Source organism: Mchenga conophoros, linkage group LG8 (assembly GCF_057382185.1).
Source record: "Mchenga conophoros isolate Kocher_MC1m ecotype Shallow Benthic linkage group LG8, M_conophoros_male_GT1.1, whole genome shotgun sequence".
Lineage (NCBI taxonomy): Eukaryota > Metazoa > Chordata > Actinopteri > Cichliformes > Cichlidae > Mchenga > Mchenga conophoros.
This window is the reverse complement of record NC_140533.1, coordinates 15815368-15828403: the sequence shown is the minus strand read 5'-3', so window position 1 is coordinate 15828403 and position 13036 is coordinate 15815368. Positions and strand designations below refer to the sequence as shown.

The 13036-nt window shown below is 41.6% G+C and overlaps 1 protein-coding gene across 1 annotated transcript in view; it reads right to left on the bottom strand.

Annotated features, from left to right (window-relative positions):
- The window catches only part of LOC146568484 (IgGFc-binding protein-like), a 55203-nt gene that overhangs the window by 33844 nt on the left and 8323 nt on the right, over positions 1-13036 (bottom strand). Inside the window, exons 9-22 of the mRNA XM_085283548.1 lie at positions 12298-12881; positions 11628-12180; positions 9944-10542; positions 9114-9300; positions 8694-8890; positions 7198-7363; positions 4605-5005; positions 3942-4518; positions 3261-3844; positions 2591-3143; positions 1900-2498; positions 1580-1737; positions 1029-1429; positions 660-856 (exon numbers count right to left, since the gene is read on the bottom strand). Of these exons, the coding sequence (XP_085139674.1) occupies positions 660-856; positions 1029-1429; positions 1580-1737; positions 1900-2498; positions 2591-3143; positions 3261-3844; positions 3942-4518; positions 4605-5005; positions 7198-7363; positions 8694-8890; positions 9114-9300; positions 9944-10542; positions 11628-12180; positions 12298-12881 (5756 nt within the window). The remainder of the gene's footprint in view (positions 1-659; positions 857-1028; positions 1430-1579; positions 1738-1899; positions 2499-2590; positions 3144-3260; positions 3845-3941; positions 4519-4604; positions 5006-7197; positions 7364-8693; positions 8891-9113; positions 9301-9943; positions 10543-11627; positions 12181-12297; positions 12882-13036) is intronic.

The window sequence follows — 13036 nt, the reverse complement described above, 5'->3', positions numbered from 1 at the left end:
CTGCTCCTGGGTCCAGCTTGTGTGTTGAACTTCGGTTCTTGACAGATTCCAGGTAAGATATCAGATTTAAACATAATATTTACGGTGATACTGTTGTCAAACAAAAAAGAATGTTGGTGGATGAGGCAGGATTCATTCCAGCATTATGGCAATATGGTAATGGTATCCCAAAACATTAAAACTTAAAATCATATTAGTATCTTGTTACCCTATTATTATGAGGTTAGTATATATAAAAATGTGTTTTATTGCTAGTGATTGTGACTATACTATTACTAATTGTTTTTTTAAGCTCATGTACATACATTTGTATCCATATTATCACTTATAATTTATGGTCTGTTATTAGATAGATTTAAATGCAATAGTACTCACTAGATCACTTGGTTATTACTCTGGAAATGAAGTGGCAATTATTTGCTATATATCTAGTTTTTATCTTCCTGTTTCCACCTTGTTACCTCAATATTACAACATTATTACTGAGCTATAATAGACTCTGTTGTTTCTTTAAAATATATTTCTGAATTTTAAGCTTTGTCACAGTCCAAAACACTTCACGAAGCTTTCTAAATGTAAGAAGGGCAAGTCTGCTGATTCTGCTGATTTGAAGGGAATTACTTCAAAGAATATTTACTATTGACTTTAATATGTCTTACATCATAGTAGAATCCGTCATACTGGCAGCCACAGCTTTCCACTGGGACACACCTGGTCCCACTCTTGATGAAGCCTTCATCACAGAAACATCCCTCAGAGCAGAACTGCTCACAGGTTTCATCAATGCTACTGGCACAGGTGTGGCCACAGTCAGTACCGCACAGCTCATAATGGCTGTTGGCTGGACAGTCCAGTGCTTAATAAGTGAGAAACGTGACAAATGGCACTAGTCAGACATACCACTTTTAATGTAATACAGTGTGGATACAGTGAGTATTGTAAAATTATTGGACATTTTATTTCTGAAGTGATTAGGAAATTTCTTGTACATTTAGATATAAATAAAATATAATGACATGTTGACTCACTGCAGGTGGTGTTCTCTCTCCAAGGATAGATTCGAACATTAGCAGACTGACAGGCACTGACATATGATTCAATGGCACTGCACAAGAGATCGTGGCCTTGATTTCCTGACAAACATACATCAAACACGCAGTCGTTGAAATATGGCGCCGGGTCCACCTCCTCGTGGCAGAAACTGAAGGGCCCATCAGCTGCCTGTATCACCTCACACTGATCTCTAGCAGACTGTTCATTGGCACACTGTGGACAGGAGGAGCCACAGCCATCATTGCACGTGTAGTTGCCTGGCACCTTCCAGGCTCTCCCAAACTCATCTGGAGATGTGACTATCGTTCCAGATGGTGTGTGAAAGTCATCATTTGAATTTCCATTGAAATTTCCACAAAGTCCACATATTTTTTCTCTGTTGATGACAACAGTTAGCAATAGTCCTTGTGTTAGTTTCATAAGGATAAATTATTAGTAAAGAAATTATTTATATAGCTGGGATTATCCTGTTTTTTAAAGCATGTCAAACAATAATTACTTCAGCTTTGATGGGTGGGAATTGTACCTGTAATTTGGTGGTACGGAGATAAACACTGCACTATATCCATTATAGGTAACACTCAAGCCAAAATTAGTGCTGACAAGTATACGAGATCCTGTTGCATAGATAGACACATTACCTTCATTCAAGACAATAGGTAAATTTCTAGTTACTCCATTCACCTAGAAGAGATATGCAAAGAAAATCAGTGGGTAGTTTTTCTACTTTTTAATTGTTATTTTTTTCATTCACAGCAGTAAAAATATCCCTAAAATATATGTAGCTGCCATTTACTTCATACACCTGAAATTGTTCATAACAATCATCGAATGAGAACTACTTACTTGTACCAAACCTCTTCTGTCCCTTGACATATGCACGTCGTAGCCCCAGACATTCACAAAAACTTCAGCTACTATTGAAAGTGGAAGCCCATTCAATGCCTCATTCTTAGCTTCCACGGAAAACTGATTGAGCTCATCAGTGGCATTACAGAGGGTCACCAGAACATAGCGGCAGGTTCCTTGGAAGTCATAGGCCCTACGATCAAAGGTGATGTAGTGAGGGTCTCCAGAGGCAGAGCAGGTGCCATGAAGGTTGGGATGGCAGCCAAACTCGCCCTCCACCACACGGCAGGACTCCTGGGGACCACAGGAGTTGGGAGTACAGTGGACGTTCCCTGTAGTGCCGTTACAGGTACACAAGCTCTGACATTCTTCACCATCCCAGAACTGCTCACCACCTTGGTGATAGCGTCCTTGATGATAGCATCCACAAGATGTTGGTGGAACGCACTGGTCACCATTGAGGATAAAACCACTGTTACACTGACAGCCCTCCTGGCACACAGTATCACAGGTGAAGGGGAAAGAGAGGCTGGGGCAAGCAGAAGGACAAGAGGTTCCACAGAGTTCATAATGGCTGTTTGATGGGCAGGTTAGTGCTGGAGAAAAACAAACAGGTTAACATAAAAAAGCATTTTTAAACATTTGGAGATCGTGGCTAGAATTAATTCAAAAACAGTTGAATGCTTACCACAGCCAGTTGCATTTCTCCATTGTCCTAAGGCAACACCCTTCTGTTGACACATTAGTGCATAATCTCGTAGGACACCACACAGAGTTGATGCTGGATTGTTAGAGCCCCCCATGATCTCCACACATACATCCACCTGCTGGCTTGGGTCAACCACAGACCAACAGGGTACAAATGGCCCATCTGGTGAGCTGAGAATGCCACAGTACTCAGTAGAATTGTAATTAGTTGTAGAATTTTGGTTCATGCTTTCCACGCAGTGAGCAGCCAGAGAGCCATCTCGCCAACTGTCTCCAAAGTCCTGAGAACTGTTGATCAGGACACCGTTGGGTGTATTGAAGTCATCATGTGGATGACCATTGTAATTACCACAGAGTCCACCCAGTGAACCATTGTAGACACCAGGAGCAGTGACACGGACAAAGTGAGGCCAGACTGTCTGCACAGTTACACCAAAGGAGGTGCGAATGATGACACTGTAAATGCTGCTGTGGAAGATCTGGATTCGGTTGGATGTAGTGCTGAAAGGTAGCCTGATCAGCTGACCGTTAACCTGCAGGATCATCCAGTTTTTTGCAGTTAACAAGACTTAAACAGTATTGTGTCCGTGTACACATAAATAAATATTAAAGGAAGAACATAATTTTAAGTAAGTGTTCCATTCACTTACCTTCACTTTACTGTTCCTTGCCATCTCAATAGATACGTGTATCCCCTCTGCTTCAAAATGCAGAATTCGTGCAAAACCTTGCTGGCCTCTTGGCACTTTTTCTGCTGTCACCATGAAGTGTGGGTGACTGGACAGTCCCATAACTTTGGCAAGTGTCAATCGACACGCCCCAGGATATTGGTATGTCAGTCCATCAAATGTCTGATATGACCCTGGGCCTCTGATCCAGCATGTTTCATAGCTATTTGGTCTGCATCCTCTTTCTCCATCCTCCACCCTGCATGATTCAAGTGGGCCACAACCATGAGAGTGGCAAGTCATGGAGCCATAACTGCAGCTACAACGTCTCCCACAGTCTCCGTCTAGTATTACAGTTTGTCCAGAGCGGTAGTAACGGCCCTCAAAGCTGCAGCCACACTCAGCATGAGGGACGCAGACCCCACCACTGAGGATGTAGCCTGAATCACAGATGCAGCTTTCCTGGGGAGGTAGAGGGCAGTTATGGGTAGAGTTGGGATTAACACAGGTAGGTGGACATCCTGTGCCTTCAGACTCAAAGTGGCTGTTGGCTGGACATGGGATTTCTAGGCATAAGAGAACAACATCGATATTTACATCGGTGGAATTTTAATACAATAATATTTTGAAATAATGCAAAAAAAAAAAAAGTGATTAACATACCACAAAAGCCAGGTGTCCTCCAACTTGGTAGCCGAATACCACTTTGTTGACACTGACTTGCATACACACTTAGGGCTTGACAGAGAATAGGTCGGTACCCTCCTCCTACACACAGATCATACACACAACTGTCCACAAAGGACTGTGGAGGAAGTTGCTGATGGCAAGCCGTGAAAGGTCCAGAACTACTGCTGAGGATACCACAGTGGTCAGTGTTGCTGTACAATGCTGTCTCTTCTACAGTGCAAACAGCACAGTCCAGACCTCCGCACTGTGGCCCACAGCCAGGCTCATCATCCCCAGATGCTTGCCAGCTGTTAGCAAAAACCACATCAGAGCTCACAACCTCACCGTCACGAGTTTGAAAGTCATCTCTACGAATGCCATTGAAGTTTCCACAAAGACCGCATGTACCATTCTGGTAAGTGTAGGGCAAGCTGATCTGGACATGATGATTTGTGTCATAAGACACCACTAAACCAAAGTCAGTGCTGACAAACACAGAAAAACCTGACTCATAAACCTGCACGGTGCCATTGCTAAGGGAGAATGGAGTGAATGCAAAGTTCCCGTTAACCTGTAAAAAAACCAGCAAATATATCAAGTGAGAAAAGTATATCTGGTCATAAAGTGTAGAATTTATCCAGAATCAAAATGACCAACCTTAGCCTGACCACGACGTCCTTTGACAAGCTCAATTGTGTCATTGTAGACATGCACTTTCACCAGTCGTGTCCAAGAGACTCGAGTACTGCCTCTGTGCTCATTTTTGCCTTCTACTCTGTAGTAGGGCCGTCCACTATTACATTGCTCAGAGAGAACATACGTGCAAGTGCCTTGAAAGTGAAACACTGTGTTATCAAAGGTGTAGTAATGGGGATCACCACTTATGGTGCAGGTTCCTCTTGGCACTGTCTGACAGGAGAACTGGAAGGAAGCTGGCTTGCAGATCTGTGAAAAGGAGCACGGCTCATTGCGGCACTGCAGGCCTGTTGAGGTACATGTGCACTTCTGTGCACAGGTCCTGTCACTCCAGAATGAAGCACCCAGCTGCACTAATTCACCTTAAAAAGAATAAAAGGAAATGTCCCTTATGCCTTGTGTTAAATGTCCAGACATTTACATTCATAAAGCTTTAGGAAAAAACTTTCAAACCTTACATTTTTTTCATGTACTGTCAAATAACAGCAGGAATTGCCTCAAGGCACTTTATATTGTAAACTAAAGACCCTCAAATAACAGAGAGACCACTGCAACAATCCAACAATGCCTAACAGCAGTCTGAGATGTGCTCTGTTGGGAGGATACGGCACTATGATTTCATTAAGATAAGATGAGGCCTGATTGTTCAAGACCTATATGAGGAAAATAATTTTACATTTGAATCTGGCTTTAACAGGGAGCAAAAGAAGGGAAGCTAGGATAGGAGAAATATGTTCTTTCTTTTTAGTCCCTGTCCGTACTGCAGCATTTTGGATCAACTCAATGCTTTTCAGTGAGTTTTTGGGAAAATCTGATAATACACTCCCGAGGCGTAACATCCCGACGTTTTGTCACGTCCCATGGCGTTCCTGAGGAACGCGAAAGGTGACCTTCCGCGTTCTTATGGTACGCGCCGGGTTATGGATGAAATCAAGTGGAATGACGGTCCTGCGGTAATAGACGTTCCAGCCCTGTATTCCAGCCCTAAACCTAACCTTATCCCTAACCATAACGTTATTCCTAATCGTAACCAGTACTTTAATGGCATGAAATAGTGTTTTCCCAAGCGATGTTGAGAAAAAGAGCAAACATTTGTAGATTGAGACCAAACGGTTCTCATATTCCCTCATTTTTCCGATCTCGTCATTTAGGAACGTGTTGGGTGTCCAAAAACGTAATATGTTGACAATTTGTCACCTAGCATAAAATGTTACACTTTGAGAGTGAGAACGTGTTGGATAATAACGAATCACAGTAGGCCAGACTTTAACCCTTTAAGAACTACCATAGAACCAAGTCCGCCAGAGCTTACTTTATATTTTTACATGCTGTAGTGCCATTTTTGGGAGCATTTCAAGTTGATATACATCAATACAACCATTATAGCCCAAATTTTAATAATATGTCTGCATTAAGTGCATAGTAATTACATAAATTGCAAAAAAGTGCAATAAACTACAAAAAATAAATCGTTTTTGTTTTTTTAACATATATTTCTAGTTAGAGAAATTTAAGAGGCTTATCCCTCAAAACTTGAAATACAAAAAAGTTGCACAAAATAGTTTCCCACCACAGGAAATTTATTTTGAGTGTCTTTATAGTTTTATTTTTGAAATACACCAATTTTTATATACTGCAGGAAAAACGAAAATAAATATTATAGTGCAAATTTGCAAAAAAACAGCATATGCATCAAAATAAACTATTTCCAGCAGTGCAATATGAGTCCTAAGCGTCCCAGAAACGACACAGAAAGTCATAGAGTCAAACATAACTTTTAAAAACACCAGTATAGGCTCATAAGGCCCTGATGGTAAAAAACTACATTTCCGGAAAATGACATCACTTCCGGTTTTGGGCAGGATATGGCGGACATGCGATAGTTCGCGCTGATGGACGTAGGAAGTGTTACAAACAGCTGATCGAATCAGCAAAGCGTGTTTCTGGAATATTATGTTTTTGTTGCTGCAAGTGCTTTTTATGCAGTTTTTGCAAAGCTATATGTGGAAGGAAACTGTGACTTAGGACAAGCTGGTGGCATAAGATGTAAGTACAACTCCTCCGGTTTCATATGCAAAAAAAATTATTGTGCTAGCTTATGTGGTTGCAGTGCTACCAGGATTTAAAGATAGTTATGCAACACAGAGCGTGCCCGCTCCGACCGGCTTTAAAGGGTTAAGTAATAAATGCATGAACTAATTTTTTGGCGTCACTCTGAAATAGGATTTTTCTAATTAAAATGCAAGAAAGCCATTCTAATTATTTGTTTAATATGAGCACTGAAGGACATAACCTGGTCAAAAACAATGCAAACATTTCTCTTAGTGTTACTGGAGGCCATGGTAATCCCAATCCGAGTGTGCATCTGGTTAGACATCATGTTTATAAGAGTTTTATAGCTGAGTACAATAATCTTATCTTTATCTGAATTTGAAGCAGAAAATTAAAGATCATCCATGTCTTTATGTCTTTAAGACATTCCTACAGTTTAGTCTCATAGTTTCATTGACAGAGCTGGAGATCATCTGCATAGCAGGGAAAATGTACACGATACCTTTGAAAGATACTGTGCAGGTGGTAGCATTGTAACAGCCCAGCTGGCCATCTCTGATGGAGCACTGCTGTTCAGGAGTGCACGACGAGGCAGAACATCGCAGGTCATTTGGAGCGTGACATTCACATCTCTGGGAGCAACCGTCTGTCCAGAAGGACTCGCCAGCCTGTGAACCACACCACACCAAATCATAGCCAAATTGATACAACAAATATAGTTCTTAAAATACCATTTTGAAGGATTTTGTTTTCATTAATTGTAGGTGATTTAGTGCAGTAATTGCTAGATCACTGCAAACTGCAACTATTAATGTACTAAATATTGTGACAGAGCAACTACTCATATCTGTTGATCTTTCTCCCACAGAAAGGACAGATGCTAAATGCCACAATTTCAAGAAATTGTTCTGTTCTGATGTAGCTGTATAATCTTCAACTGATTGTTTTAATGCATTCATTTATTTAGGGACAGATTTTTTCCCCCCCAAAATTCTGCAGTTTAAAGAGTTAGAGCATCATTCTGCTTGTATAGCTACATATTAATTATTTTCTTTTTAGTGGTGTAATATAAAACAGTCATAATAGCTATGCTGAATATATGATAGCAAATGAAGACCTTTTTTGTGATCCTAAGATTTCAGTTATATGAAACTATAAACTGTAGTTTTGCATTTTGCAACCCCTATTATTTGCAATTTCATAGAAACTACCACATTTCCAGGTATTCATCATGCTTCCTGAAATTTTTCATTTGGTAACATTTTTTCCATGTTGCAGCCCTGATTCCTGGTTATTAGACCTAAACTACCACATGTATCCAGGTAACGTCAATTTGCATTTTGTAGCCTTGTTTCTTGGTTATTGAACAGAAACCAACATTGATTCCAGGTAAGATATCAGATTTAAACATAATATTTACGGTGATACTGTTGTCAAACAAAAAAGAATGTTGGTGAATGAGGCAGGATTCATTCCAGCATTATGGCAATATGGTAATGGTATCCCAAAACATTAAAACTTAAAATCATATTAGTATCTTGTTACCCTATTATTATGAGGTTAGTATATATAAAAATGTGTTTAATTGTTAGTAAATGTGACTATACTATTACTAATTGGGTTTTTTTAAGCTCATGTACATACATTTGTATCCATATCATCACTTATAATTTATGGTCTGTTATTACATAGATTTAAATGTAATAGTACTCACTAGATCACTTGGTTATTACTCTGGAAATGAAGTGGCAATTATTTGCTATATATCTAGTTTTTATCTTCCTGTTTCCACCTTGTTACCTCAATATTACCACATTATTACTGAGCTATAATAGACTCTGTTGTTTCTTTAATATATATTTCTGAATTTTAAGCTTTGTCACAGTCCAAAACACTTCACGAAGCTTTCTACATGTAAGAAGGGCAAGTCTGCTGATTCTGCTGATTTGAAGGGAATTACTTCAAAGAGTATTTACTATTGACTTTAATATGTCTTACATCATAGTAGAATCCGTCATACTGGCAGCCACAGCTTTCCACTGGGACACACCTGGTCCCACTCTTGATGAAGCCTTCATCACAGAAACATCCCTCAGAGCAGAACTGCTCACAGGTTTCATCAATGCTACTGGCACAGGTGTGGCCACAGTCAGTACCGCACAGCTCATAATGGCTGTTGGCTGGACAGTCCAGTGCTTAATAAGTGAGAAACGTGACAAATGGCACTAGTCAGACATACCACTTTTAATGTAATACAGTGTGGATACAGTGAGTATTGTAAAATTGTTGGACTTTTTATTTCTGAAGTGGTTAGCAAATTTCTTGTACATTTAGATATAAATAAAATATAATGACATGTTGACTCACTGCAGGTGGTGTTCTCTCTCCAAGGATAGATTCGAACATTAGCAGACTGACAGGCACTGACATATGATTCAATGGCACTGCACAAGAGATCGTGGCCTTGATTTCCTGACAAACATACATCAAACACGCAGTCGTTGAAATATGGCGCCGGGTCCACCTCCTCGTGGCAGAAACTGAAGGGCCCATCAGCTGCCTGTATCACCTCACACTGATCTCTAGCAGACTGTTCATTGGCACACTGTGGACAGGAGGAGCCACAGCCATCATTGCACGTGTAGTTGCCTGGCACCTTCCAGGCTCTCCCAAACTCATCTGGAGATGTGACTATCGTTCCAGATGGTGTGTGAAAGTCATCATTTGAATTTCCATTGAAATTTCCACAAAGTCCACATATTTTTTCTCTGTTGATGACAACAGTTGGCAATAGTCCTTGTGTTAGTTTCATAAGGATAAATTATTAGTAAATAAATTATTTATATAGCTGGGATTATCCTGTTTTTTAAAGCATGTCAAACAATAATTACTGCAGCTTTGATGGGTGGGAATTGTACCTGTAATTTGGTGGTACGGAGATAAACACTGCACTATATCCATTATAGGTAACACTCAAGCCAAAATTAGTGCTGACAAGTATACGAGATCCTGTTGCATAGATAGACACATTACCTTCATTCAAGATAATAGGTAAATTTCTAGTTACTCCATTCACCTAGAAGAGATATGCAAAGAAAATCAGTGGGTAGTTTTTCTACTTTTTAACTGTTATTTTTTTCATTCACAGCAGTAAAAATATCCCTAAAATATATGTAGCTGCCATTTACTTCATACACCTGAAATTGTTCATAACAATCATCGAATGAGAACTATCACTAACTACTTACTTGTACCAAACCTCTTCTGTCCCTTGACATATGCACGTCGTAGCCCCAGACATTCACAAAAACTTCAGCTACTATTGAAAGTGGATGCCCATTCAATGCCTCATTCTTAGCTTCCACGGAGAACTGATTGAGCTCATCAGTGGCATTACAGAGGGTCACCAGAACATAGCGGCAGGTTCCTTGGAAGTCATAGGCCTTACGATCAAAGGTGATGTAGTGAGGGTCTCCAGTAGCAGAGCAGGTGCCATGAGGGTTGGGATGGCAGCCAAACTCGCCCTCCACAACACGGCAGGACTCCTGGGGCCCACAGGAGTTGGGAGTACAGTGGACGTTCCCTGTAGTGCCGTTACAGGTACACAAGCTCTGACATTCTTCACCATCCCAGAACTGCTCACCACCTTGGTGATAGCGTCCTTGATGATAGCATCCACAAGATGTTGGTGGAACGCACTGGTCACCATTGAGGATAAAACCACTGTTACACTGACAGCCCTCCTGGCACACAGTATCACAGGTGAAGGGGAAAGAGAGGCTGGGGCAAGCAGAAGGACAAGAGGTTCCACAGAGTTCATAATGGCTGTTTGATGGGCAGGTTAGTGCTGGAGAAAAACAAACAGGTTAACATAAAAAAGCATTTTTAAACATTTGGAGATCATGGCTAGAATTACCGTATTTCCCGGACTACAAAGCGCACCTGAATATTAGCCGCACAAGCTAAAATCAGGGGAAAATCCTGTTTTGTACATACATTAGCCGCACCTGACTAAAAGCCGCAGGTGTTTCAATATTGACTTATCATATGTAAGAGAATATGCACAAAGCGAATTGTCAGGAAAGAGATGGCTGTTTGGAGACACACCCCTTTTATTAATATTTTGAAAAACAAGTTATGGGTACATATTTGCACATGTGCTGTGCTTCATAAATGAGTAACAAATGTAGTACATAACAGTAACCTACAGCACACCAGAAAAATAGATTCGGACTACCTTTTAGGCTCAGGTGCAGTGACACGGCTTTAACAGGAAGAAAAGTCAGTCATTCACCACCATCTTCCTGCGCACTAAAACCACCAAAGTCCTCTTCTCCAGTGTCGGAAACGAACAGGCTCAGGATGGCTTCGTCATCCACTCTCAGCTTCTTTCCTTCGTTGTCACTTTCAAAACCAAAGATAATCCTCATTGTCATTGTCAGTGTCGGAGTCGAACACCCTCTGAAGGGCCGTGGCGGTGTCCTCCTCTTCATCATGCAGCAGTCCAGCCCTTCGAAATCCGTTGGTGATCGTGGATGTTTGCACACTTTTCCACGCTGTCAGAATCCACCGGTAGAGTTGAGCACAACTTGCTTTTCGCAAGTTTATCGCCGCTCATCATCCACGACTCCCGCTGAACGCGTAGCGCTACTTTGAAGTTTGTTTTTCGCGCTACTTGTACGGCACTATGTTGCCTGGCGGATGGACATGTGACCAACATACCACTCTTGAACCCCGATCCTTCCGCCAGGCAACGTAGTGCCGTACAACAGCGGAACAAACAAAACAAATCGTCTTACGATATCACAAAAATCATGGACAATCCATAGAAAAGCCGCACCTGACTAAAAGCCGCAGGGTTCAAAGCTTGTGCAAAAAGTAGCGGCTTATAGCCCGACAATTACGGTAATTCAAAAACAGTTGAATGCTTACCACAGCCAGTTGCATTTCTCCATTGTCCTAAGGCAACACCCTTCTGTTGACACATTAGTGCATAATCTCGTAGGACGCCACACAGGGTTGATGCTGGATTGTTAGAGCCCCCCATGATCTCCACACATACATCCACCTGCTGGCTTGGGTCAACCACAGACCAACAGGGTACAAATGGCCCATCTGGTGAGCTGAGAATGCCACAGTACTCAGTAGAATTGTAATTAGTTGTAGAATTTTGGTTCATGCTTTCCATGCAGTGAGCAGCCAGAGAGCCATCTCGCCAACTGTCTCCAAAGTCCTGAGAACTGTTGACCAGAACACCGTTGGGTGTATTGAAGTCATCATGTGGATGACCATTGTAATTACCACAGAGTCCACCCAGTGAACCATTGTAGACACCAGGAGCAGTGACACGGACAAAGTGAGGCCAGACTGTCTGCACAGTTACACCAAAGGAGGTGCGAATGATGACACTGTAAATGCTGCTGTGGAAGATCTGGATTCGGTTGGATGTAGTGCTGAAAGGTAGCCTGATCAGCTGACCGTTAACCTGCAGGATCATCCAGTTTTTTGCAGTTAACAAGACTTAAACAGTATTGAGTCCGTGTACACATAAATAAATATTAAAGGAAGAACATAATTTTAAGTAAGTGTTCCATTCACTTACCTTCACTTTACTGTTCCTTGCCATCTCAATAGATACGTGTATCCCCTCTGCTTCAAAATGCAGAATTCGTGCAAAACCTTGCTGGCCTCTTGGCACTTTTTCTGCTGTCACCATGAAGTGTGGGTGACTGGACAGTCCCATAACTTTGGCAAGTGTCAATCGACACGCCCCAGGATATTGGTATGTCAGTCCATCAAATGTCTGATATGACCCTGGGCCTCTGATCCAGCATGTTTCATAGCTATTTGGTCTGCATCCTCTTTCTCCATCCTCCACCCTGCATGATTCAAGTGGGCCACAACCATGAGAGTGGCAAGTCATGGAGCCATAACTGCAGCTACAACGTCTCCCACAGTCTCCGTCTAGTATTACAGTTTGTCCAGAGCGGTAGTAACGGCCCTCAAAGCTGCAGCCACACTCAGCATGAGGGACGCAGACCCCACCACTGAGGATGTAGCCTGAATCACAGATGCAGCTTTCCTGGGGAGGTAGAGGGCAGTTATGGGTAGAGTTGGGATTAACACAGGTAGGTGGACATCCTGTGCCTTCAGACTCAAAGTGGCTGTTGGCTGGACATGGGATTTCTAGGCATAAGAGAACAACATCGATATTTACATCGGTGGAATTTTAATACAATAATATTTTGAAATAATGCAAAAAAAAAAAAAAGTGATTAACATACCACAAAAGCCAGGTGTCCTCCAACTTGGTAGCTGAATACCACTTTGTTGACACTGAC